Genomic DNA, 25,651 nt, shown 5'->3' on the forward strand with positions numbered 1-25,651 from the left:
TCATTTAGCATATAACAAAGGCAATTTTTAAGTATATTTGTTTGCTGCAACCTTATTAAACTCTCTTATTCTACTAATAGATTGTTAGATTCCCTAGAATATTCTATATGCATAGTCAATCATCTGAGAAGAAAGTTTTATTTCTTTTTTCCAACCCATGTGTTTTCTTTTCGTGCCTGTTTTGCTGGCTAAGCCTTCCAGGAGCTGGCACCTTTATCTTGTTCTTAATCTCAAAGGGAGTGCTTGTAATGTTCCTCATCATCAAGTTACGGAAGTTTCTTTCTATTCCTAGAATTTTTATCATAAGGGTATATTGAATTTTATCTAAAGGTTTTCTGTATCCTTTGAGATGATTGTATGATTTTTCCCCCTTTAGTGAATGTGATGAATCATATTAATTGATGCTTTTATCTCCAAACCAACCTTGCATTCCTGGAATAACTCCATCTTAGTCATAATATTTTATCTTATTAGATTATTTGTGCTGTTATTATTTAGGATATTTTCAAGTATGTTTTGTGAGTAAAACTGGCCTGTATTTTTGTTTGCTTTTCATACTTGTCTTTGTCAGGTTTTGGTATCAAGGTTATGCTGGCCTCATAAAATGAGTTATGAAGTGTTTCCTTCGCCCCTCCCACCACCCTGGAAAAGTTGTTTAAGATTACAATTATTTGTTTCTTGGATTTTGGGAAGCAAGCATAGTAAAATTGTCTAGGCTTTCATTTTCTTTGTGGGAAGATTTTTACCTACTAATTCAATTTCTTCAAATGCTGTGGGACCCTTTGGATTTTCTATTTCTTCTTGAGTCGGTCTTGGTAAGTTATATTTTCTAGAGAGTTACCCATTTCTAAGTTTTAACTTTATTGGCATGAATTTCATTGGTTCTTGATAAGCTCTTTTTAGTATCTACAGCATTTTGTGATTATGCCCTTTCTATTATCCTGAAGTTATTTGCTCCTTCTCTTTTTCTTGTTCCATCTTACCAGAAATTTGTAAGTTAACCAAGTTGATGTTTCTATTATGTGTTTTTTCCCTATTTTATGAAATTTTTGGCCTTACCTGTATTATTGCCTTTCCTGTCTTCTCTTTGAATTAATTTCTTTCTGAATACCTGATCCGTATCTTTTCTGCACCCTGTGATAGTACTAAACTACCCCTCCTTGTAACTTTCTCTTCCCTGGCTCCTGAGGCGGCACACTAGTCTTGAGGGATTTTTTTTTTCTGCTTTTCTAACTGCTTCCTCTCTGGCTTTCTTGGTTTTGCATCTGCTAATGTAAGTGCCCTCTTATCTGCAACCTTCTTTTCTCTATATCCATTCTTAATTGATAGGCATTTTTACTCTCCTAATTTCATCTGTCACTTCTCCGTGAGTGATTAGACAGAATCAAAGGAGACCCAGTCCTTGTCTTGGCTCTTCCACTAACTAGCTGTGACATCTTGAGCAAATCACTTAAGATTCCTTAATCTCTGTTTCTTCACCACTAAGTTAAGGAGGTTGGATACAAGATCTGTGAGGTTCACCTCAGTAATATTGTTCTAGTGACAATCTTATAGAATGTTTAGCTCTGGCCTCTGTCATTCTAAATGCCTTCTGGATCACTTAATTTTTTTTTAAGGTTTCTCAAGCTCTATGTATCTTATATTAATTTTCTTACATAATTTACTTTCTCTCCAACCTGTCAATTCCCCTGGTTCCTCATTTGGATGTTTCTGTTTTCCCAGGCACACATTTGGTTTTGGCTCCCAACATCCCTGTCTCCCCATACTGTCTTCGTACTCAAGTAGGGTATCCGTGTGTATCTGTTCCCCTCTCCTTTCCCTTTAGTCCACTTTCGGTCTTTATGTTTTACAAGAATGATATCTGTGTAATACCTACTTTTTCCCACCCTCATCCATCCAGTGGAGCCTCAGCACTTTCTTAAAAAGTACTAGCCTTTGCCTCTTAAATCTGTTTATCTCAGTTGATGTCAAAGAGTGTTCTTTTTACCTTACTGGCTTTGGTACCATACCTTTATGTCATTGCACCCAAGCAGCAGTGCCAGGGCACTTAAGCAGTGTTCCCTGAAGGCCGTGGTGGTCACCTCTGCCCCAGGGACCCCGGGTGTCAGTCCGTCTGTTGTGTGGTGCTTTGTGATTTGCAAGGGGCTTGTTATCGTTTTTATGGGAACTTGAAAGTGGAACCAGTATTTAGAATTTTCATGGTCTCCATGAGAGTGAAATATTGGGTTTTAGAAGACTTTCTAATTAGTACTGTGTTAATCTCTGAGTGCTTGTCTCTGTTTTTCAAAATTTCATCTTTGAGCTTTGTTGATTTATTTAATATATCTTGAGCATATTTCTCGAATGGTGCACAATCTTAAAATCTTAGCATAAGTAATGATTTCCTAAATAGAGATAGAGATAGCAGCTAATGACAAAATGTGCAATTTTAAAAGAGTGAAACTTCTGTATTGGCTTATGGAAGTGACCCTAATTGCTTTAAAATTTATTTCATGGTAGTTTCTCACTATTTGACACAACCATGCACTCTTTTAATTTCATTAACTCTATATGTCTGGGTAGTTCTGTAGTTTCCTATTTATGGGAAACTTTAGGAAACAACCAATCACTGAGATTTTTAAGGAGGTGAAATATATATACACTGCTTTTATAATTATCTCAAGGAAACCTTAACTAGCTCTTTTGATCATGTGATCTACCTAATTTTTCTTAGTGAAGTGATACTTTTGCTAGAAATTGGTCAGGATATAGAATGGCAGAAGTTAGCACCCTTTTAAAAATACTGTTTCAGGATTCTAGCTTGTCCTCTCCTGACTGGTCTGCTCTGTGTGCACACAGGGGTGCTGACGAGAAGATGGGGTGTTTGAGTGTGGGAAATGGAAGTTCAGAACCACATTCATGTGTCTCTGATTCTTGCAGGTTCCTGTAGTCTGTTATATTCTATTCAGTACGAAGTATTCTGATTATTTCTAAATAATAGCTGGATATAGTAATTTGAAAACAATGTATTACAACCCTTAGAAAATGTTTCTGGGTATTAGGGTGATAGGTCTTTCTATAAATTATTACTATTCTAAAATCAGATCTCAGCATAAGTGGGTAAAGAGCTCTAGTATAACGTTTAGAAAATTGTAGTCATAACAGAGCCCTTGCTAACTGGTATATGCAGCAATCAATACTTTGGGATTGAAGAAATTGGTAAAACTATTTTGTTTATCATGTAGTGGTTGCTTTTGCCGTCAGATTGTCATTTATTAAAGCATTTAAGTTAAGAGTAAATGTGCCTTGCTCTTGGCAAAATCACCAGTGAATTTCTTTATCGTAAGAGTGAGATGAGAAGAGAGCCTCCATCCCTCCTTGGAGCTGTCTCGACCATTCTTTACAGCAGTGATGACGATGATAATCTCTTCCTTAAGGCCACCTTAAGTTTATGCTTCTTCTGACCCTAGTTGCTCTAGTCACTGCATTCGCTTCTGAATTCTCTAGCACTGTCTTATGATTGTAATTTGTTATTTATATTTTTGTTTCTGTTTCTTAAGCTTTATCTGTATTTATGTACTGCAGTGCTGCTTTTAGAAGAGAAATCATTTTACTGTATTTCCTCCTTTTGCATCCCTTCTCCTCCTTGGAGATACTTGGAAAAGTGCTTATACAAAAATAGGTGCCTGGTAAATGTTGAAGTCTAGTGCTTTATTTCAGTTGAATTTATGTTTTTAATAGTTATATTATTTTGCTTGCTTCCTAGGCACACAAACCAATGGTTTGGACTTTCAGAAGCAGCCTGTGCCTGTCGGAGGAGCAATCTCAACAGCCCAGGCCCAGGCTTTCCTTGGACATCTCCATCAGGTAGAATGTTCTGCTCGACCATAAGTGAGAGTAAAAAGTAGAGGCATGAAATGCTAGGGTCTGGGGGACTTATTTCAGAATGTGGGACTTTTTAAGTTGATTAAAGCCTAATGCGGGGCCAGCCCCGTGGCCGAGTGGTTAAGTTCGTGCACTCCGCTTTGGTGGCCCAGGGTTTCGCCTGTTTGGATCCTGGGCACGGACATGGCACTACTCATTAAGCCATGCTGAGGCGGCATCCCACATGCCACAATTAGAAGGACCCACAACTAAAAATGTACAACTATGTACTGGGGGTCTTTGGGGAGAAAAAGGAAAAATAAAATCTTAAAATAAAAAGCCTAATGCGAATTGCATCTACCTGTGTCATTCTGAATGGTTAGTGTGGGGATCCTCTAGTTCAGTTGACTGTGTACCTGTTGACCCCAGCCTTGTTACAAATGGATGTGTATAACAACTGAGTTACTGTTTTTTGTGAGCATGAGTCTGTGGTGGCTCAGAGGAGGTAGTAGATTACAAGGTCATCCAAAATGATGTAGCCACTGCTGCCTGAGACTGCTGTGTACGTCTCAGAACTCATATCCCTCCTTTAAAACAGTTTCAAACCATTTTGATTTGGGCAACTACTGAGAGCCTTTTGCTTGGTTGTGAAGCCCCTGGTTTGGAATTCAAAAAGATCTGTCTCAACTTTATTACCCTTATATTTCGTGAATTTTTCCTGAGTCTAAAACAGGCTATGGATACCATTCATCGATGTTCTAGCTATAATATCAAGGGAAAGGGAATATAGAAACAAACATTACTCCACGATAGTTTTGGGATATGGGAGCTGGTTGAAGATGGAAAGGAAAACAGATTGAGTGTCTCCACTTCTCAGTTTATGTTCACAGCTATGTGTTACAGCAGTACTTTGCACATCTTGGTGGTCTCTACCTCAAGTTAAAACCTACAACGAGTTTAATGCTCAAAATGTGTTGGCCGGCAGTGTTGGTGGTAGTGACTCTAGTGATGGTGGTATCTGATGGTGTTAGTGTGATGACTCAATGAAAAGCATGTATGAACATAAAACTGCCCAGATTACATGTTGACATGTTAAGTTATTGTGAACTGAATACGTATACTACTACTCTATAGTCTTTTCATCAAATACGTCTTCAGACTACCTGAACTATAAAAGAAACTCCCTACTTGAAAACAGGTAAAATTTTAGAAAGCTATTCTAAAGCCCATTTATTTGTCCACAAATTCAAAGGGATACTATGTAGGCAAAGGTTGGCATCTTCTATTAGATTGAAGCCTAGTTGTCATACTTTTGCTCAGGAGGGCATAGCTTTGTTTAGATCTTTGAAAGTAGACCAACTTCTATGTGAAACTTCTAGATAAAATATTAAGATGATTTAACTTGTAAAATAATTTAAGGAGGCCAGCCCTATGGCCAAGTGATTAAGTTCTCGTGCTCCACTTCAGCAGCCCGAGGTTTGCTGGTTCGGATCCTGGACATGGACCTAGCACTGCTCATCAAACCATGCTGTGGCAGCATGCCTCACAGAGGAGCTAGGAGGACTTACAGCTAGGATATACAACTGTGTACTGGGGCTTTGGGGAGGGAAAAGTAAATAAAATAGAATAATTTAGGAATATATAAAAATGTTATTTTCACGTTGACTTTCTTCTAAGAACTTATTCTAACCTCCAAAAAGTTTTCTGGTTTCTTAAGAGGAATAGCATTTTTAGTAGAGTGTAGTTAATTATGTGGCACATGTTAAGCCTCTTTATCTGGCTTAAATTTGTGATGGTCCAAACATATAAAAAAATTCCTGAAAGTACATAGATGCCACGTAGTCTTCCTTGCTCAGGTCCAAATTCCAAGATGAGTGCGACTCTTCTTGCACTAGCTCCAAGGCCTCCAGATCTAACCACTGATTACCAAACTCACTGAACCTCCAATACTCCCCAAACCAAAGGACTACACCAGAGAACTTTATTTGAAACCTTGGCATCATTGAATTTCCCATCAAGATGCAAGTCCCTGCAGAATTGTTCACCATCCGATTAGACACATAATTAACGTACAATATGATACTTACCTTCTGTTTCCAGCTCCCTTATTGACCAGGTTCGCACGCTGAACCTTTCTTACCATAATATGGTAAATATGTATACACATATACAAAATAGATTAATTTAGGTCTCTTTCACCTTAAACTATAAGTTTCATTAGGATGGCAACCTCTTCTTCTTTACCTATATCTTAGCATTTGCCAAAGAGCCCAAAGTATAATAGATGTTTGATAATTATTTGTTGAATAAATGAATAGATAATGAATGAATGGTAAAATGTATGGGAATACAGAGGAAGAAATGATTAGCTCAACCTGTACTAGCTAAGACATTTATCAGAGAGAGGGTAATTTTTGAGCTAAGTTTTGAAGGATTTTGGGGGCTAGCTAAATGGAGTGATAAAGGGATGTTCTCACTTTTTATTTTTAGCTTTCTATTTTGAAAACTTTCAAATTTATAGAAAAGTTACAACAATAGAATAGTTTTCACTGAAAGCCTTTCACCTGAAATCACCAGTTATAATTTTATCATATTGTCTTTATTTCTTCAGGTGTGTGTACACAAATACAAAATATATCTTTTTTTAAAAATCATTTCAGAGTAAGTTGCAGGCATTTTGACCTTTTACCTCTAAATACTTCATGTTTTCCTAAAAACAGCATTCTCTTATAAAACTATAATACAAATTTCAAATTCCAGAAATTCAGCATTGATACAATATTATTATCTAATATATGGTCCATATTTAAATTTTTTCTGATCCATATTTCGTCCCTCACTTTGAATTTAGTTGTCATGTCTATTTGGTCTTCTTTAATCCAGAACAGTTCCTCAGCCTGTCTTTGTTATTCTTGACACTGACATTTCATGAAGAGTGGAGATGAGCCATTTTATACAAGGCCTGTCAGTTCGAGTTTGATTGCTCCGTCATGATTGGATTCAGGTTACATGCTTTTGACAGGAATACAAAGAAGGCATATGATACCACTTTGTCCCATTATTGCGATATTAAATGTGATTATTTGATTTAAGGTAGTGTTTCAGATTTGTCCAATATAAAGGTAGCTTTCTTTTTCCTTGTAATTAAGAAATAATCCATGAGGAGATACTTTGAGACTTGTAAATATCCTATTCCTCAACAAATTTTTACCCAGGAACATCATGATTTGAATAAAATCACATAGAAACTTTATCTCCATTAAATTTTTGTACCTGAAACTCTTTCCTCTGGCTCTTTGGCTGACTTCTTAGCCTTTGATATTTTACTACAATTAGATTCAAGTTACACATTTTTGATAGGAATACAGCATAAGTAATGGTGTAGTCTTCTTAGTGCTTCATACCAGAAGGAGCATGTCATTACTGGTGACTTTAACTGTGATCACTTGTCTTCCAGGTTTCCCCATTGTGAAGTTACTATTTTACCCTTTGTAATTAGTAAGTACCTATGGAGAGATAGCTGAGAAAATGTGAATATTATGTTATTCCTCAAATTTCACCCATTAGTAGAGCATCCATTGATGATGCTTGCCTGAATTAGTTATTATTATCATGATTACCAAGTAATGATCCTTATTTTAATATAACCATGGTTTGAACTTTCTGAATGTATGAGATGTGAGTGTTAAATATTATGACAAACCTGCTTTACGAGGCCAGCATTACCCTGATAGCAAAACCAGATAAGAATGCCACAAGAAAAGAAAATTACAGGCCAATATTCTTGAACATAGATGCAAAAATCCTCAACAAAATATTAGCAGACTGAATTCAACAATACATTAAAAGGATCATATACCATGATCAAGTGGGATTTATCCCATGGATGCAAGGATGGTTCAACATCTGCACGTCAGTCAACATGATGCACCACATTAACAAAATGAAGGATAAAAGTCATATGATCATCTCAGTAGATGTAGAAAAAGCATTTGACAAAATTGAATGTCCATTTATGATAAAAACTCTCAAAACAGGTATAGAGGGAACATATCTCATCATAATGAAGGCCATATATGACAAACCCACAGCTAATGTGATACTCAATGGTGAAAAGCTGAAAGCTTTTCCTCTAAGATCAGGAACAAGACAAAGATGGTCACTCTTGCCACTTTTACTCAACACTGTATTGGAAGTCCTAGCCAGAGTAGTTAGGCAAGCAAAAGAAATAAAAGGCATCCAAATTGGAAAGGAAGAAGTAAAACTGTCACTATTTGCAGATGACATGATATTATATATAGAAAACCCTAAAGACTCCATCAAAAAACTGTTAGAATTAAATAAATGAATTCAGAAATGTTGCAGGAAACAAAATCAGTACACAAAAATCTGTTGTGTTTCTAGTCACTAATAACAAAATATCAGAAAGAAAAAATAAGACAACAATCCCATTTACCATTACATCAAAAAGAATAAAACACCTAGGAATAATTTGAACCAAGGAAGTAAAAAACCTGTGTACTGACAACTAGAAGACATTAATGAAAGAAATTGAAGCAGACACAGATAAATGGAAAGATGCTCTGTGCTCATGGATTAGAAGAATTAATATTGTTAAAAAGTCCATAGTACCCAAACAATATACAAATTCAGTGTAATCCCTATCAAAAGTCCAATGGCATTTTTCACAGAAATAGAACAAATAATCCTAAAATTTGTATGGAATCATAAGACCCCAAAGAAGCAAAGCAGTCTTGAGAAAGAACAAAGCTGGAGGCATCACACTCTCTGATTTCAAACTATATTACAAACCTATAGTAATTAAAACAGTATGATATTGGTGTAAAAACAGATACAGAGATCAATGGAGCATAATAGAGAGCCCAAAAATAAACCCACGTGTATATGGGTACTTAATGTACAACAGAGGAACCAAGAATATACAATGGGGAAAGTACAATCTCTTTAATAAATGGTGCTGGGAAAACTGGACAGTCAAATGCAAAAGAATGAAACTGAAGCAGTGTCTTGTACCATGCACAAAAATTAACTCAAAATGGATTAAAGACTTGAATGTAAGACCTGAAATCATAAAACTCCTAGAAGAAAACATAGACCGTAACCTCCTTGACATTGGTCTTAGTGATAATTCTTTGAATCTGACACCAAATGCAAAGCAGCAAAAGCAAAAATAAACAAATGGGACTACATCAAACTAAGAAGTTTCTGCACAGCAAAGAAAACCATCAATAAAATGAAAAGGCAACCTACCAAATGGGAGAAAGTATTTTCACATTGTGTATCTGTTAAGGGGCTAATATCCAAAATATATAAAGAACTCATACAACTCAATAGCAAAAAGCCAAACAGTACAGTTAAAAATGAGCAGAATATCTGAATAGAAATTTTCCAGAGAAAACATACAGATGGCCAACAGGTACATGAAAAGATGCTCAACATCACTAATCAGGGAAATGCAGATCAAAACCACAAGACATATCACCTCACACTTGTTAGAATGGCTGTTATCCAAAAGACTAGAAATAACAAGTGTTGACAAGGATGTGGAGAAGGGAAGCTTTGTACATTGTTGGTGAGACTGTAAATTGGCACAGCCACTGTGAAAAACGTTATGGAGGTTCCTCAAAAAATTTAAAAGAGAACTACATATGATCCATCAATTCTACTTCTGGGTATTTATCTGATATAGAAACAACCTAAGTGTCCATTGATGGATGAAAGGATAAAGAAATTATAGTGTGTGTGTGTGTGTGTGTGTGTGTGTATATAATGGAATATTATTCAGCCATAAAAAAGGCTAGAATCTTGCCATTTGTAACAACATAGATGGACCTTGAGTGCATTATGCTAAGTGAAAGAAGTCAGACAGAAAGACAAACACTGTATGGTCTCTCTTATGTGTGGAATCTAATAAATAAACAAAGAAGTAAGTAAAACCCCAGCTCCTAGATACAGAAAACAGATTGTTGGTTGCCAGCGGTGGGGGGTAGGGGGAGTGGGGTGGGGGGGAATGGATGAACTGGTTTTTTTCTGCTTGTTTTAGTTTAAATAAATTGATTTATTTAAAAATAAATAAATAAGACTAGCAGAGCTCCAAAAGTGTACAAAATTTCCAGCTCAGCAAGTCTCTTACACAAAGTGAGGGCCTTGATTGGGAAGGATTGTAAAATAAATAAATATTATGACAGATTCTTTATTTCACCCAGGAGTTATGACTATGAATGTTTTAAGGACTTGACTATGTAGGTGTGTATATCTGTAAGATTTTTACTCTGGTGTATACGTGGAAATTTTGAAATTAGAATGAGTAGGTAATTCTGCTAATTTATAATGATAAAAATAATGTATGTAAGCAGCTTGTTTTTATGTGTTCTTTAACATAATGTGGAAGATGAATTAAGTTTTTAGAATCTAAGAATCCTGTGAATGCAAAAAGAATGTCATATGAGGAGTGCCTAATACAAGTGTGACATTCCTGCTGATGCTAATTTAGTATGGGAATACATCTTCAGAAGGGAAATTTTAACAGCATTTTCCGGTGGGAGGTGGAGGGACTGTGGGCTTGTCCACAAAGTTTTAAACCCATAAGATAGACCTCTTTGTAGTCTCAGCTCTAGCTCAGTGACATACACGTAGCAGAGGCTTGTGAAGTACTTGTTGATGACAACCTCTGATGAAGGATGTCAACAGTATCAGACTAGAACTTGCCCTCCTTACTTTGCTTGTAGGTCCAGCTCGCTGGAACAAGTTTGCAGGCTGCCGCTCAGTCTTTAAATGTACAGGTAAGCTGGGACATGGGATCATGGATCAATTTTTCTATCTGTTTTTTCCATGTTTTTCTAATCTTGTATATATATACAAGCATGCAATAATTTTATAATAGGAAATACTTAGATGTATTACTTTTTTAATTACTGAGTCTCATAAAGATCTAAAGAATGATAATCATCGCCATTACTGAAAATCAGTTTTACATTAAGCTGCTGTGAATGACTGCAGGGAAACACGTCAAGTCTGCTTTCGCAGTTTTATGTGTAAGTTCAATAAAATGCTTCTCTGAGTTACATAGCTGTGTCACATACCTGCACACAAAGCTGAATAATCTCTTAAATGTCCTTTTGTTTTCAAATGTCTTTTTATTTGTCATTTTTCATGTCTTATAGAAACAATATAGTGCAGAGGAAAGAGTACTAAACTGAGAGATGGAGGTCTTAGGTTTGAATTCTCGTTCTGTGACTAACTAGCTGTGTGACCTTTGGCAAGTTGTTTAACTTCCTTGGGCTCGTTTTTTCTCATCTGTATTTAAGTGGGAAAGTTTAGAAGATTGCCAGCGTTCATCTTTGCTCTAAAATGTTATGATTCTAAGAATTTTAGTTAAACTGTTTATAGACATTGATGGGCTTCAGTCAAAATTTTAAAACAAACTTAAATCTGGCTACTTTGCTCCTATGAACCATATGACAAAACGTGCAAAATTTCGAGTATTATGCATTCCTTCACAGTATTTCCATCGACCTGCCGCTTCCTTTTATTATAGTGTTTAGGTAACTGACAGTCAAGAGGGAGAAGCAGTATTCTGGAAGATTGATTTTAGTGTTGCTGATGACTAAAGACTTTGGGTTGAGCATTCCATGAAACCCAGTGGAATATGGACCTAGTAACACATGGAAACAAGAAGAGAAAAGAAAAGGAGATAATGTGACCTTCCTTTCTGAGGGAGAGGAGGCAGCAAATTGCCTTGGTTGCCATGGTAAACTTTCATCCCTCAGAGAGATGTTGGCAAACAGGCTGTATCTCCAGTGCAGAATGTTTACAGTCCTGCACCGTAATTATCTCTCATTGACTGGCAGAATTAATCAGAGCCTTTATGTTAATTAGCCTTGCTGCAGTCCCCAAAACAGGTGGTGGGAAATATGCAAATGTATGCAGAATTTTAATGCTCTGCATAACCAGTTTGAATTACCATAAAATTTTCTCTCAGTGCCCGTTTTAGGAGTGTGTTCTCTTTTCCTCTTGACTGCAGCGTTTTCCCTCTAAGCTTGGGTGTTACGTGATGGCAGATGCTAAATTTACAGCTCTTTAACATATTAGATGGAAAGTTCTGTGGGTCAGGTAATCCATCTCTGAAACGCTATATAAAGAAGTTTCAGACTGACCACCAAATCCAGTCAGAATGTTGGGATGGAGTGTCTAATGTAGAGATGGAGTGGAAATGTGCTCTTCCCTGCTGCTTATTTCCAGAGTTGAGGATTTGAGTCTGTGAAAAATTCTGTTGGTTTGTGGAGGACCAAATTATTTTTTCTTCTTAAAAATTATAATTGCAGCTTTGTTGGCATTGGAACAAAAAGTCTAAAAACTTAATATGTAAAATTAGAGAAATATATAAGATTTATAAGAAATGAAAAGAGTGAAACAAGAAAACTCGTGCCTGAATAAGTCCATGTTTTAAATCATTCTTCAAAGATGCAGTTCTAAGTACATTTCTTTTAATCAACTATTTGGAATCTCTTATTTCCACCCTCACCCCACTTCAGTCTAAATCTAATGAAGAATCCGGGGATTCACAGCAGCCAAGCCAGCCTTCCCAGCAGCCTTCAGTGCAGGCAGCCATCCCCCAGACCCAGCTTATGCTGGCTGGAGGACAGATAACTGGGGTAAGTTTCCACTGAGAGGACCGTGATACACTCTCTGTGTCAGAACTGCCATTGCCACCATCTGATTAGAACTGCTTGCTGGAGCAGACAGTAACATGGCTGTGCCTGGCACTGTTGTCTTCAGGGAACTTTCCACACTGTAAACAGCTCTGAAATAGGAATTATCTTTGTCATAAGTTTTCTTTCTTATAAAGGTATCTTTTCTTACAGTTGCAGAGGCTTTGGATGAACTAAGGACTTTTTTAAACCCACGTTTCAACTGTTGCTTCATCATCCAAGGGAGTCATTGTCCTATGGTTGAGACCATTACATTGATGAACATGTAATTGTCACTTTGGAGTTATGACATCACTGCAGATTAGGAAGAATGGATTAGTGCCTACAAAAGAAAAGATTTTCTTTAAGTTACTGTATAATGTTCTAGAATGAAACCTCTGGTCTCATATCCTGGCTCTGCAATTAGTAATTAGTATGGGCTAATTACTTCATCTCCTTGTGCCTCAGTGTACCTTCAGTTAAATGGAGATGTTAATAATACCTATGTCACAGTATTGTTATAAAGAGGAGTAACATATGTAAAACTCATAGAACAGTGCTTGGCACATAACATTCAATAAATATCATTTATTTTTACTGGTAGTAAATTGGCCTATGTGAATATATTAAGCTTTTAACTTTTCAGCTGTCTTTGCTTTAACATATTCAAAATATTTTTCCAGTGTTGAAAATTTATTTATTAATGTCTTTAGGAGGGAGGCTAGGGGAATGGTAAAGAAGAGTTATTTGTTATTATTCAATTCACATATCAACCCACAAAATTTTTTATTTCCTTCATTTCAGTTAAGCATGCTTGGTGAAAGCCTCTTTTAATAATTGTTGCAGAATTGTTTACAAAATTCTATCAGTAGAGATTAATATATGTTTATATAGTGTAAAATATTTATAAACATATATCTTAGAATATTGAGTTTTTGAATGGTTTGGTTTTGATGCTTATGCCTCTAATGCACAAATTGTATTGGATCCTTTTAGAAGGGCGTTGTACCACAAAGTCGCTGTATGTATACTTCAGAATCTTACAGGAGTCCTCTTGTTTGATCAGAATATATCACCAAAAAGAAGGTAGAGCACACTTATTACTTTAAGTGTGTTTGAAATACGTTGCATTATGAAAGCAACTTTCTGTCCTCTCTAAATACATTTACTGTTTGACTGTTTGAGCTGTTTTGAGTGATGTGTCTACAATAGTCAGAGACACTTGGGATTCCAGGTTCCCGCGGCTGGAGCTTCTACTAAACCTGGGCATTAGGGTTCATTTGCATATAAAGAGAGTTCTGTCACCACCTGTTTCACAGAGATAATACGTAGGAAAGGGGATGAAAAGTTGCAGAGACCCAATGCTTTCAATAACGGGAAAGAATGTCTTGAGGAGGGGTTCTAGGGAGATTTGGAAAAGAAACAAATGGAGCTCATATTCTTTAGTCAGATCTTAGGACGTAATGGAAATGATGGAATATGGCAGGGATTCATGCTAATGGGAAGCAGCTGGGCCTTATCAGTTCTTTCTGTGGTCAGATCCAGCATCCTTGTTCCTCATTCATCTGACTAATCACTTGCTGTTCTGTTGGGTGTAAATTTCTTTTCATATCCTGTCAGCATTGATTCTTTTTTTTCTTGCTTACTAGTTAATTACTTTTTTGCCTGAACCCTAGGGCCCTGGACAAGCTTGAATGATTGTTTAAGTCCAGAGTGAGGACCGCCATTTTAATTTAAATGTTCTGCTAGTGATGGTGTTTGATTACTGATGAGCATTTTAGCCCCATGCTAACCACGTGCAGTTGGGTAGCTAAGGTCTAATACCACTTGAGTTACCTATTTCAAAGCAGTTGGCTTGTGTTAGGGGCCCTTCTTCTTCACCCCTTTCCAATGGTTTGTCCTAATTTCGTTTAGCTGACTTTGACGCCAGCCCAGCAGCAGTTACTCCTGCAGCAGGCACAGGCGCAGGCTCAGCTGCTCGCTGCTGCAGTGCAGCAGCACTCCGCCAGCCAACAGCACAGCGCTGCTGGGGCCACCATCTCAGCCTCCGCCGCCACGCCCATGACGCAGATCCCCCTGTCCCAGCCCATACAGATCGCACAGGTGAGTGAGTGACTCAGCTGGGGCGGGAGTGAGGACTGCGTTGGCAGGTTTTCTTTCTTATTAAATGCACTTTCTGATTGTTAGTGTGGCCCCCAGAGGCCTGAGGAGCTTAGATCAGTGAGGTAAGTGTCGCCTTCCTTACCACTGAACTGGAAATAATACATTTGCTTATTTGAGTTGATATAATAAACACATAACTGATTATTTGAATAACTGTTTATATTAAGTGACAATTCTTGAATAATTAGCTGCATGTTTCTGAAGCAGGGGATTACTGTATTCATTTTAATTAGCTGATTACGGCAGGCATGGGTTCTTTCATGTGCTCTGCAGTGCACGCTGCCACCCGCGTGTGAAAGTGATGGCAAGTCGTCTCTGTACCACAGAGGGACCACCTCTGTGCAGCACTGCAGGAGACTGTTGTTTGGTTTCAGTTCTCACGTTTTAGGGCAAAGTATCCAGAGATAATAAAAATTTATTTAAGAGGCATAGGTAATACTAGCAAGGAGGAAAGGTAAATGAAATACTTTATCTCAAAAAAAAAAGGAAAAAGGTATAAGAAGTCATATCAGTAAAATATATGGAGAGTTATTCTGAGTCTAGTGCTAGACAATTGTCTTTATCCCCCCAGAGAAGACTCAGAAATGGACTTAATTGCAGCTAGATTTTGTCTAAACATTTAAAAAGTACTAATTAACTATAAAAGAATTGGGGCGGGCCCAGTGGCGCAGCGGTTAAGTTTGCACGTTCTGCTTCGGTGGCCTGGGGTTTACCAGTTTGGATCCCGGGTGCGGACCTATGCACTGCTTGTCAAGCCATGCTGTGGCAGGCATCCCACATAAAATAGAGGAAGATGGGCATGGATGTTAGCTCAGGGCCAGTCTTCCTCGGCAAAAAGAGAAGGATTGGTGGCAGATGGTAGCTCAGGGCTGATCTTCTTCTTAAAAAAAAAAGTACAAAAGAATAGATGTCAGACTAATCTTTATGACTCTTATATACAGTCTTTATCCAGATAATGTTTTTGTTTTAGCCATTTTATCACCAAATAAATATTTTTAGTGCCTAAGCTGTGAGACTCTATGTTGACATTATTCTAATAAGATAATATACATGAAAGCACACAGAAAATTCTAAAACACTAGGCCAGTGAAGGTGCTGTTGGTATGTTATGGATCAGATCTTTATATGGATAGCTATTTTTAAAAATTTTTACACTGATTTCTCAGTTGAATTGACTGGTACCACATTTCATGAATTGTTATACATCTTTTAATTTACTGATGCAGATTCAGACATAGCACTCTTAACTTTTCTTAAGAGAAAAATTGATCGAATATTTAAAACCTCAGCATATTCTTTTCTCACTTAATTTTTAAAACCCATGTTGGTCTCTATGTTAAAAAGCACAGCTATAACCATTTTTTCTGAGAGAATTTTAAATAATGATTGAAAATTAGGCTTAGCATAAATCATAACACATTATATGCCCACAAAAATAGGAAGTCCCTGCAGTGGCTCCAGGCGTCTTCACACCTCTGTGGAACACCGGGAGCTCACCTGTGTGGGAGGATGGAAGAATGTGAAATGGTGACTCTCCTTTCGATGTGACAGAATTCATCATCTGGGAACCTTAGGATTAGGCAAGCTATTATTTCAGAACCTCCAATCCATGTTTGAATTCTAATTTTCAGGATCTGCAACAGCTGCAACAACTTCAGCAGCAGAATCTCAACCTGCAACAGTTTGTGTTGGTGCATCCGACCACCAACTTGCAACCAGCGCAGTTTATCATCTCACAGACGCCCCAGGGCCAGCAGGGTGAGCGCCTCCTTAGAATTCGTTAGCGGTACACCAAGGCTGGCTGTTTATGTGACATACACGTTGACTACTATCATTTTGCCCTGAAACTGTCCCTTGGAACAATGATTTTATTAAATTGTATGTAACTTTAAACTCAACATTCATGTTAAGAAAAATATTTTTTTGTCATGTGTCGTCCTTCACTGTCCTTCATCTGTGTCATCACTAAGGAGGAACGAAGAGTTTGGCCAAAACTCTAAACGAAATCCTTCAACGTGCTGAACGTAAATCAGATAAATTGATTCTAGTGTTTCGATAGTTTTTTATGAGAACTTATTCAAAGAATGTGGGCTAAGCACTGAAAGTATGTGCTTCTAACAATCATTTGTTTTCTTGTAAAGTGTGAGAAGGAGAAGATGTTATGTTAGAAATTGTGCACATTTTCTGAGTTATAAAAAGCATCTTCAGAGCCTTTTAAATTGGTAAATATTGCTGTGTGATTTCTGTATCAAACAGTAAGTTGCGATCATGTTTGTGAGGTTGATTATGGAGTCAGAGTAAGAGACTATCGGGGAGTCAAGGCTTCAACTCAAGGAACATCAGTGCCTCTCTGCCGATTCCTCATTATTTGTTTGTTAGTCTTTTTCCTTGTTGATCCTTCATTCCGAAATCTTTTGTTGTGCAAATACCTGTTCCACTTAAAGGATGGCCTGTGCCCTTGATGCACTAGGCAGTTCTCTGGTCCAGCCCACATCGGCAGTTTCTAATGGATTCTGGGTTAAGAAGTTGAGCCTTTTTGGAGTTTCATGCAGCTTTCGTTTAGAGTACTGATTCATTTTCATCCACTCCTTACTAAAATAAAGCATTGGCCAATCAGAAAGGCCATTCAGGTTACACGAAAGACGTATCAGTTTTAGTTTAATGTTCCATATCTCCTTGCCCAAGTTGTATTTTACAAGATTGAATTTTAGGCAAATAAGACATTACGAGTTTTAAGACCACTGAGATTATCAGGAGATCAGTTTTAAATTTTCACTTCACTTTCTTACTCTTTCTTTTGCCATATGTCCAAAGTAACCTTTAATGTTTCTGACGTACCGCGTTTGTATTTTATAGGCCTCCTGCAAGCGCAGAATCTTCTAACGCAACTACCTCAGCAAAGCCAAGCCAACCTCCTGCAGTCGCAGCCGAGCATCGCCCTCACCTCCCAGGTCAGGCTTCTGTGGGGTTGCTTCCTCTTAGGCTGTTGTTTTGAGGGACTTGGGGACTTTGTTTAATTAAAAACAAAACCCCCAGAATGCCCTAATAAAAATAATCCAAATAGTTTTCAAAAATTGACCAAAAAACAAAATTTGACCAAAAATTCAAAGCTGGGCTTAACAGCTTGGTAAAGCAATGGTACCAAATTGATGTAGTCTTTGAAAATTTTCAAGGTGTCCCTATTTTCTTGTATGTTTGTAAAGAATAACTGTGTTCCTGGCAAATAAGCAATGAGTTCTGGCTCTTTGGCGCCTCCCCCGTAGTTGGCAGTAGACATTGCCACTTGAGCTATGAACTCAGTACCTCCGGTAAGCCCAGCGCTGCCGCTTGCCCTTTCTCAGAAGCTGCAAAGAAGCTCTGCTCTCTGTGTCTTTTTTCCGCTCAACTCTCAGATGTTGCTTTAGCTGCTTTCTGCCAGAGTTTAACTGTATGAAAAGCACAGGTCTAGGCGCATAGAGGTTTAAGCTTTAGACCTACTTCTGCTTCTCGCTCAGCTGTGGCTCGGAGCGCATCGCTTCACCTCTTTGGACCTCTGTTTTCTCATCTGTAAGTTAGGTGATTGAACTGGCTGATCCTGAATCCCCGTCCTGAATCTCTGACTCTCTTTGTCAGTAGACATGGAAGTTATCACTGAATACTAACACATTGCTGGATTTGACAAAATTTAACATCTGTTTATCATTAAAAAAACCAAAAAACTTTTGCAAAACTGGTAAAAGGCATATACCAAAAAACTCCAACATCTTAAAGACTGAATACTTCCCCCTGAGCTCAGGAGCAAGGCAGGGATGTCCACTGTTACCACTTTTATTCAGCATTATACTGAAGTTCCTGGGAGTGAAGAAGAAAGAAAGAACATAAAGATTAGAAAGGAAGAAGTCAAACTGTTTTAGTTGGTAGATGACATGATCGTATATGTAGAAAATCCTAAGGAATCTACAAAAAAGCTGCTCAAATTAAGTGAGTTTAGCAAGTATATAAGATACAAAGTCAACATACAAAAATCTATCTACTAACAATGATCATTTGGAAATCAAAATTAAGAAAAATATTTACAGTACTTAAGGATAAATTCAACAAAACATTTGTAAGACCTATACATTGAAAACTATGAAATATAGGTATTAAAGAAGACCTAAATAAATGGAGAAGATATAGTATGTTCATGAATCAGAAGATTAGGTTGTTAAAATGGGAATTCTCTCTGACTTAATCTGTAGATTCAACATAATCCCCAGGAATACCCAGCATTTGTCTGTAGAAACTTGCATGCTGGTTCTTACATTTATCTGGAATTGTACAGGGCATGGAATAGCCGAACAGTTTTGAAAAGTAAGGAAGTCGAAGGCCCACCTGATGCCAAGAATCATTATAAAGCTACAGTAATGAAGACACTGGGACACTGGCATGCGGACAGAAGCGGAACGTGATAGAGGGTCCGACAGACCACAGACACGTGGCCGACTGGTGCTACACAGAGGTGCCAGAGGGTTGCCGTGGAAGGGAAAGCCTTTTCAAGAAGTGGTGCTGAAACAATGGGCTAGCCAAAGGCAAAAAAATGAACGTGGATCCCTCTTTCATACCATATACAAAGATTAATTTGAAATGGGTTGTAGACGTACACTTGTAGAAGAAAACTTAGGGAAAAATTTTTGTGTCCTTGGGTAAGGTAAAGATTTCTTAAATGGGACACAAAAGCACTAATCATAAAATAAAAAATTGATAAATTTAATTTCATAGAAGTTAAAAACTTCTGTTAAGAGAATGAAAAGAAAAGCCACAGACTGGAACAAAATATTCTTAAAACTTGTATATGATAAAAGACTTAGATCCAGAATGTATAAGGAACCCATACAACTCAATAATAAGGCAAGCTGATTTTTTTAAAAGCGGGGGATGTACAGAATATTTCAAGATGCTTCACCAAACAAGATATGTGAATGCCCAGTAAGCATATGAAAAAGATGCTCAAAATCATTAGTCATCAGGGAAATGCAAATGAAATATCACTGAAAGACTATGACAATACCAGGTGTTAGTGAGAACATATAGCAATTGGAGCTCTCACACATTGCTAGTGGAGTTGCGAAGTAGTACAGACACTTTGAAAGACAGTTTGGCAGTTTCTTATAAAATTAAATGTACATGAACCTTAGGACCCAGAAATTCCACTCCTAGAAATGAAAGCGTATGTCCACACAAAGACCTCTGCATCATTGTTCATAGCAGTTTTATTCATAATCACCCCAAACTGGAAACAACCTAAATGTCCATCAGCTAGTGAATAGATAACGTAAACTTTGGCATATCCATATGATGGACTGCTACTCAGCAATAGAAAGAGGTGTACTTCTGATACAGTTAACAAACATATGAATTTTAAAAGCGTTATGCTAAGTGAAAGAAGCCACACATAAAAGACTGTAGACTATATGATTCAATTTGTATGGCATTTTAGAATAGACAAAACTACAGTGACAGAAATTGTATCGGTGGTTGCCGTGGACTCAGGGCTAGGGTTGGGGATTGGCTGCAAAGGGCACAAACAAACTTTTGCAGGTGATGGAAATGTTCTGTATCTTAATCGTGGTAGCAGTTGTATGACTACATACAGTTGTCGGAACACATCAGACCGTACACTTTTAAATGGTGCGTTTGATTGTGAATATGCAGAATATAAAAATAAGGTTAGAGTTGTGAAAAAAGCCTATACCAGCCATTCCTTCCTGGCATTCATGCTCTACACACAGTGGCAGGGCTATTGCAGCTTCCTCTTGACTCCTGCACGCTGAATTCAGCTCTACTGTTTCTAGATCTGGCCCAGTCCAACCTGAGGTTTCGGGAGTTGGGATAGTTTACCTGTAGCCACCCCACCTAAAGGTCCCCGGGCTGCTTTTAGTCCTCCGTTATTTGAGAACGGAGCTACTTCAAGCCTGAGATGAAGTAACAGTCTGATAGCTGAGACTCTCCTCTACCTGTCGGCCAGTTTCCCTGGGAAGTGTGCCACCTCATAGGATCCTAATGGTTGGCACTGTTTTTGTCTCTTCCAGAATGGTCAGGTTAAAAATCACTCAGTGTCAACGTGTCATAGAGATGAACCTTGCTGTCTTCATTGAAGCAGAATGATAGAGAAGAGCTTACCCCAATTGTAGGCCTGTGTGATGTCTGTCGTGTAGTTTTCTGGGCCAGTTAGTTCAGTTGGAGAGAGCATATTACTAATGAGGTCAACATTAGGGGTATATGACCCATTTAATTTATGAGAAAAAAGCTGACAGCCATAGATCACGTGTAATCCTAGTGTGTAATCTCTCACCTGGGCTGCCTGTCGCAGGAGGGGTCGGCTGAGCAGTCATGCACAGTCAGGGCAGCACCTCCTACTGGTGAACTCTCTTCAGGGCTTGTGAGTAAAGCTAAGTAGCCTTGTGTTGTGTCATAAGGAAATTTAATATTTTCTTTTTAAAAAGAGAAAGATTATACCTTCGTGTCCCCAAGTAAACTTTAGATGGATTTAAATAATTAAATATTTTAAAATACATAGAAGCAGCTAGCAGAATATTAAAAGGAATTTCACCAAGTTAGAAATAAGTGAAAGCTTTCTCAGATTTGAGGAAACAGGAGACATTAGAAAGGAGGGAAAAAAGTTTACCCAAATGATAGTTTAAAACTTATGTACACTGAAAACTAAAAGGAAAAAAGCAGATTGAGAAAATTATTTGCATTAATACAATAGACAGAGGCTTAATTTATAACTTTTGATGAGCTCGTTAAGGATGAGGATGAGAATAAGAATATCAATATAGAAATGGATTATGGATGTAAGTCGGTTCACGTCATAGAAAATACAAATAATTGACACATGAGAAAATTTTTACTTTGAATAATAAGAGAAATATGAATTAACGCAACAGTGAAGTGCCATTTACTCCCTGAATTAGCAAAACGTTTTAAAAAAACGAACACAAATCGTGTGGAGAGCACGGCATAGTGAGAACCAACATTATGATATGTATCAGAAGCCGTGGCGTTGGCGATGGCATTTATCCAGTTGCAGAAAAGCTTTGTGAGTTTATCTCAAAGAACTGATTCCAAAGGGGGAGAAAAGAACTGCGTGGCCAAAGGCTTTCATTGTGGTGTTACCCAGGTTAGTGAAAACATAAATGAAAAAGTACCTAGCAATGAAGAAATTGTTAAATAAATTGTGCTAACATTGCCTCAGTTAGCCTTTGAAAATGATAATTGTGAAGACTGAAACACCACAGAAAAAAAGTTGAAACATAATGTTAAATGAGAAAAGCAGAAGGTAAAATTATGTATACCTTGGTTAGAGTTAAGATTAAAAGTGTAAATCTGAGGGAGGGAGGAAACTTCTAGAGCTGATGGAAGAGTTTAGGGCGTTGTTTATGGTGTATATGTATATGGTGACGCTATGTATTCCTGGATGTATCCTTCACACTCATCAAGATGTATATATTAAATACGTCTAGCTATCTTGTATGTCAATCATACCTCAATTAAAAAAAAGGTTACTGCTTCAGTTTGTGCCTTATGTTCCCTTCCAGTGTCTTAATCACATTATAAAAATTACTCTGATCTGTGGGATGCACGCCTTTTGTTGGAGGTTTGAAAACTCCTTATAGTTTGTGAGAGAAACATGTACAGATTAAATAAATTTAGTGCAACAAATTAAAAACAGGGTAAAAAAGAAAAAAATGTAGATCTGTGGAAGAAAACTTGAACAAATACAGAAAAATGAAGCTATTACATTAAGTTCTTTAAACTTATAGATGATTTACTTTTCCCCCTTAAAATAGTTTTAATAGTCTTATAATATTATTTTCATAATATTGTGTCACAAGTTGGAGATATGATAGTGATAAACAAGACATATATAGTCTGGCTGTTTTGAAATTTATAGTTTAAGTGGTATATTTATGAAATAGATTTTTTAAAATCAAGTCTAATTTAAAAGGCATAAGATGTATATATTCAGACCACTTGAAAACCCAAATATAACGAGTTTCGTTTTTGTGTACTCATGTTTTCCATAGACTTACATGTTTAGCCTTAGCTATAGAGTATACATAATTTCACACTCTGCTTGTCTCACTGAACATCATGTCGCGCCTTCTGCAATGTTACATGGTCTTCATGGTTCTCCCTGAATATAACTATTTCCTTAAGTTGTTTACTTGCAGCACATTCCAGTTGTAAACATATTTCTTTGTATGTTTGTTCTTATCCTTCTGTCCTTCTCTAACAGCCAGCAACCCCAACACGCACAATAGCAGCAACCCCAATTCAGACACTTCCACAGAGCCAGTCGACACCAAAGCGAATCGATACCCCTAGCTTGGAGGAGCCCAGTGACCTTGAGGAGCTTGAGCAGTTTGCCAAGACCTTCAAACAAAGACGAATCAAACTTGGATTTACTCAGGTAGGATGAACCTCCCCTTGACTTAGTCTTCCCTCCTTGGCTGGGCTCAGATACTGGCCGGATGTGTCCACAGGGGTTTCTGAGGGACTGCATGTTCCTCGGCTTTGTTGTTTTTTAGTTTTAGATTGTAACTTTTTCTTGGTCATATCCTGCATTTATAAGTATAGACTATTATTGTATATATTCAGTTACAAATTTATGATTTATTGTTAGGTTAAAACCTTTAAGGTTTTTTTCAGAAGACAGGCTTCTGAAATTATAATTATACCAATAAATGGTGAGAATTTAAAAGATGAGATTGGAGGGTGATGTAACTATCCCGAGGGTTTGTTATTTGAAGAGCATCTGATTCTAGGCCTTAGTGCTATATATTTAAGATTGAGAGAGAAAAGAAGATTGTAGGGTCTTTTATAGCAGCTGAAAGGGGAAAAGTTTGAAAGACTTGTTTAAGTTAAGTTTTTCTTGAGGGGAGGGTGTCAGTGGACACACACACATACACACGAATAAGAATCTGTTGAAGATGAAAATCCAAATTAATCTAAATCCAAATTAATTTTTTTTAAATATCATCCAGCAGAGGGCTTTTAAAGTGGAATAAGTTTGATGGTTTAAATGGCACCTGAGTATAGCGTTTTTGTTCCATGTCCTGCCACTGACTTACTCTTTGATTAACATGTCACAAATAATACTTTTAAAGCAGGAAAAGAATTAAACTGAATGAAATTTATGTAAAATGAAATAAGACCATTAGTTGAAAAAAAAATGACTGAAGTGTAGATTACATTGGGTGTTTTTATGGAATCAGGAGAAACCTGATGTTTTCTTTCCAGATGTAAGCCACTGCTTAAATACTCTCCAGATTATTCTGTTTTGAGGACAGTAATGCACTACCTGCTCTGGTAGATCAGAAACAGGCAGGACAGCCCCGTGTGTGTTCTGTGTTTTTTTAAGAACAGACTTTCATTCCTTACGTTTCTTTGATAATTTATTCTTGCTCTAAGAAAGTAGTTATATATTAGCAACATAAAATGATTTTTAAGTAGATGTAATTTTAGAGAAAATGCAGTTATATTTATGAAAAGTTTCAGTTGTGAAGAAGCAAATTGCAATTCAGAATGATTTTAGTGCTTTTGAAGCATCTAAATGATTTGGCTTGTGTTTAAAAAGAAAGCTAAAGATACAACTAAATTGATAGGGGTGAGTTAAGCTTAAGCAAGTACCAGGTCAGCATATTGAGCAGTGCTTCAGCTTTTAGGTGATTAGCACAGCATACTCTTAGGTTCCCTAGGAGATTGTTGCCTCAGTGATATCCCAAGGATGTTAAGGCTTTTAAAAATCTTCAACTTTTCCCCAAATAGTGGTTTGCCTTCCTGTGGCATTCGACCCAACATATTGCTGGTGTTTGTTTCTCCTTCTCTCTTTGATGTGTAAACCAGCTTCCCTCTGGTCTGGTGTTCCGCTTCTTGGTTTTGTCCTATTATTTGGCACGACTTTTCCTTATTTTTCGAAATGACTTTGACATAGCAGTAGCAACATTGCAGAAAATTCCACTGCGTAGATTAAAGCACATGTAACCGATGCAGGATGAGAAAATCGCCCTTTGTTTTGCAGCCGTCGACCTGGATTGTAGTTATTGGAAGGTTGCTCTGTTTCCAGTTTACTTCTGTGCCCGCACGTACACAAAGGGAAGTTAGGCATTCAAGTTATTAGTTGAAACAAGCAAAAAGATCGCTGTTCTCTGAATAAATGTACATGTTATTAGATGTTTTAAACAGTAGTTATTTTCTAATTACCAGATTGGTTATCGAAGGCTTCCTACAGATGTCATTACGTAATTAAAAGGCACACCATAGTATAACACTTTCCTCACGTGCGGTGCGCTCATTATTTCCTAATCCCAATTTTCGTTCCTTTTTTCCTTTTGCTCTTTTAGAAAATATCAAAGGGATATAATGTCCTTCAGATTATGTCTGAGGCAACTGCTTAAAACATTCACTGTTGTGAGGCAGAACCCAAGGATCTAGTAAGGTAGAGAAGTGCTAAACCAAGCACATATCAAATTAATGAAAATTAGTATATTAACTGAGGGAACTGTTGCTTTTTATTCATTTAAATAATTTAAATATGAAAAGTAAAATTATGTTGGAAGTCTCCATTAAGTATATTTGTTGTTTATTGCCATAGTTTTAGCTTTATTTCCAGCCACCAACTTAAGACATTGTTTCTTATGATGCGATTTGTGAATAGATATTTTATTTTTTGTTTACTTCTCAATATTGTTACTTTTCACAGAAGGATATTACAGAAGTTTGTGAAAAATTCTTAGTGAATGTTGCAGAGACAATGTCAGAAAACGTTTATTGCCGTACCAACTGCTACAACAGGTCTTGGACTCAGAGAATTGCAAAGTTCAGTTGGCCCCAGTTTTCTAGAAAGCTGTAATCTAAACAAATAAAGTGAGCAAGACCTGAATACATGTGACAAATAGCATGTTTAGTGC

The 25,651-nt window shown here is 37.2% G+C and overlaps 1 protein-coding gene across 7 annotated transcripts in view; it reads left to right on the forward strand.

Moving 5' to 3' along the window:
* The window catches only part of POU2F1 (POU class 2 homeobox 1), a 168,535-nt gene that overhangs the window by 108,416 nt on the left and 34,468 nt on the right, over positions 1 to 25,651 (forward strand). For all 7 annotated transcript variants that reach the window (XM_070591478.1, XM_070591477.1, XM_070591475.1 and 4 more), the window contains 7 exons: positions 3,746 to 3,846; positions 10,593 to 10,646; positions 12,399 to 12,518; positions 14,469 to 14,657; positions 16,349 to 16,475; positions 17,574 to 17,668; positions 22,978 to 23,151. In XM_070591478.1, coding sequence (XP_070447579.1) covers positions 3,746 to 3,846; positions 10,593 to 10,646; positions 12,399 to 12,518; positions 14,469 to 14,657; positions 16,349 to 16,475; positions 17,574 to 17,668; positions 22,978 to 23,151 — 860 coding nt within the window. The remainder of the gene's footprint in view (positions 1 to 3,745; positions 3,847 to 10,592; positions 10,647 to 12,398; positions 12,519 to 14,468; positions 14,658 to 16,348; positions 16,476 to 17,573; positions 17,669 to 22,977; positions 23,152 to 25,651) is intronic.

Source organism: Equus przewalskii, chromosome 23 (genome assembly GCF_037783145.1).
Source record: "Equus przewalskii isolate Varuska chromosome 23, EquPr2, whole genome shotgun sequence".
In the NCBI taxonomy this organism is placed as follows: domain Eukaryota; kingdom Metazoa; phylum Chordata; class Mammalia; order Perissodactyla; family Equidae; genus Equus; species Equus przewalskii.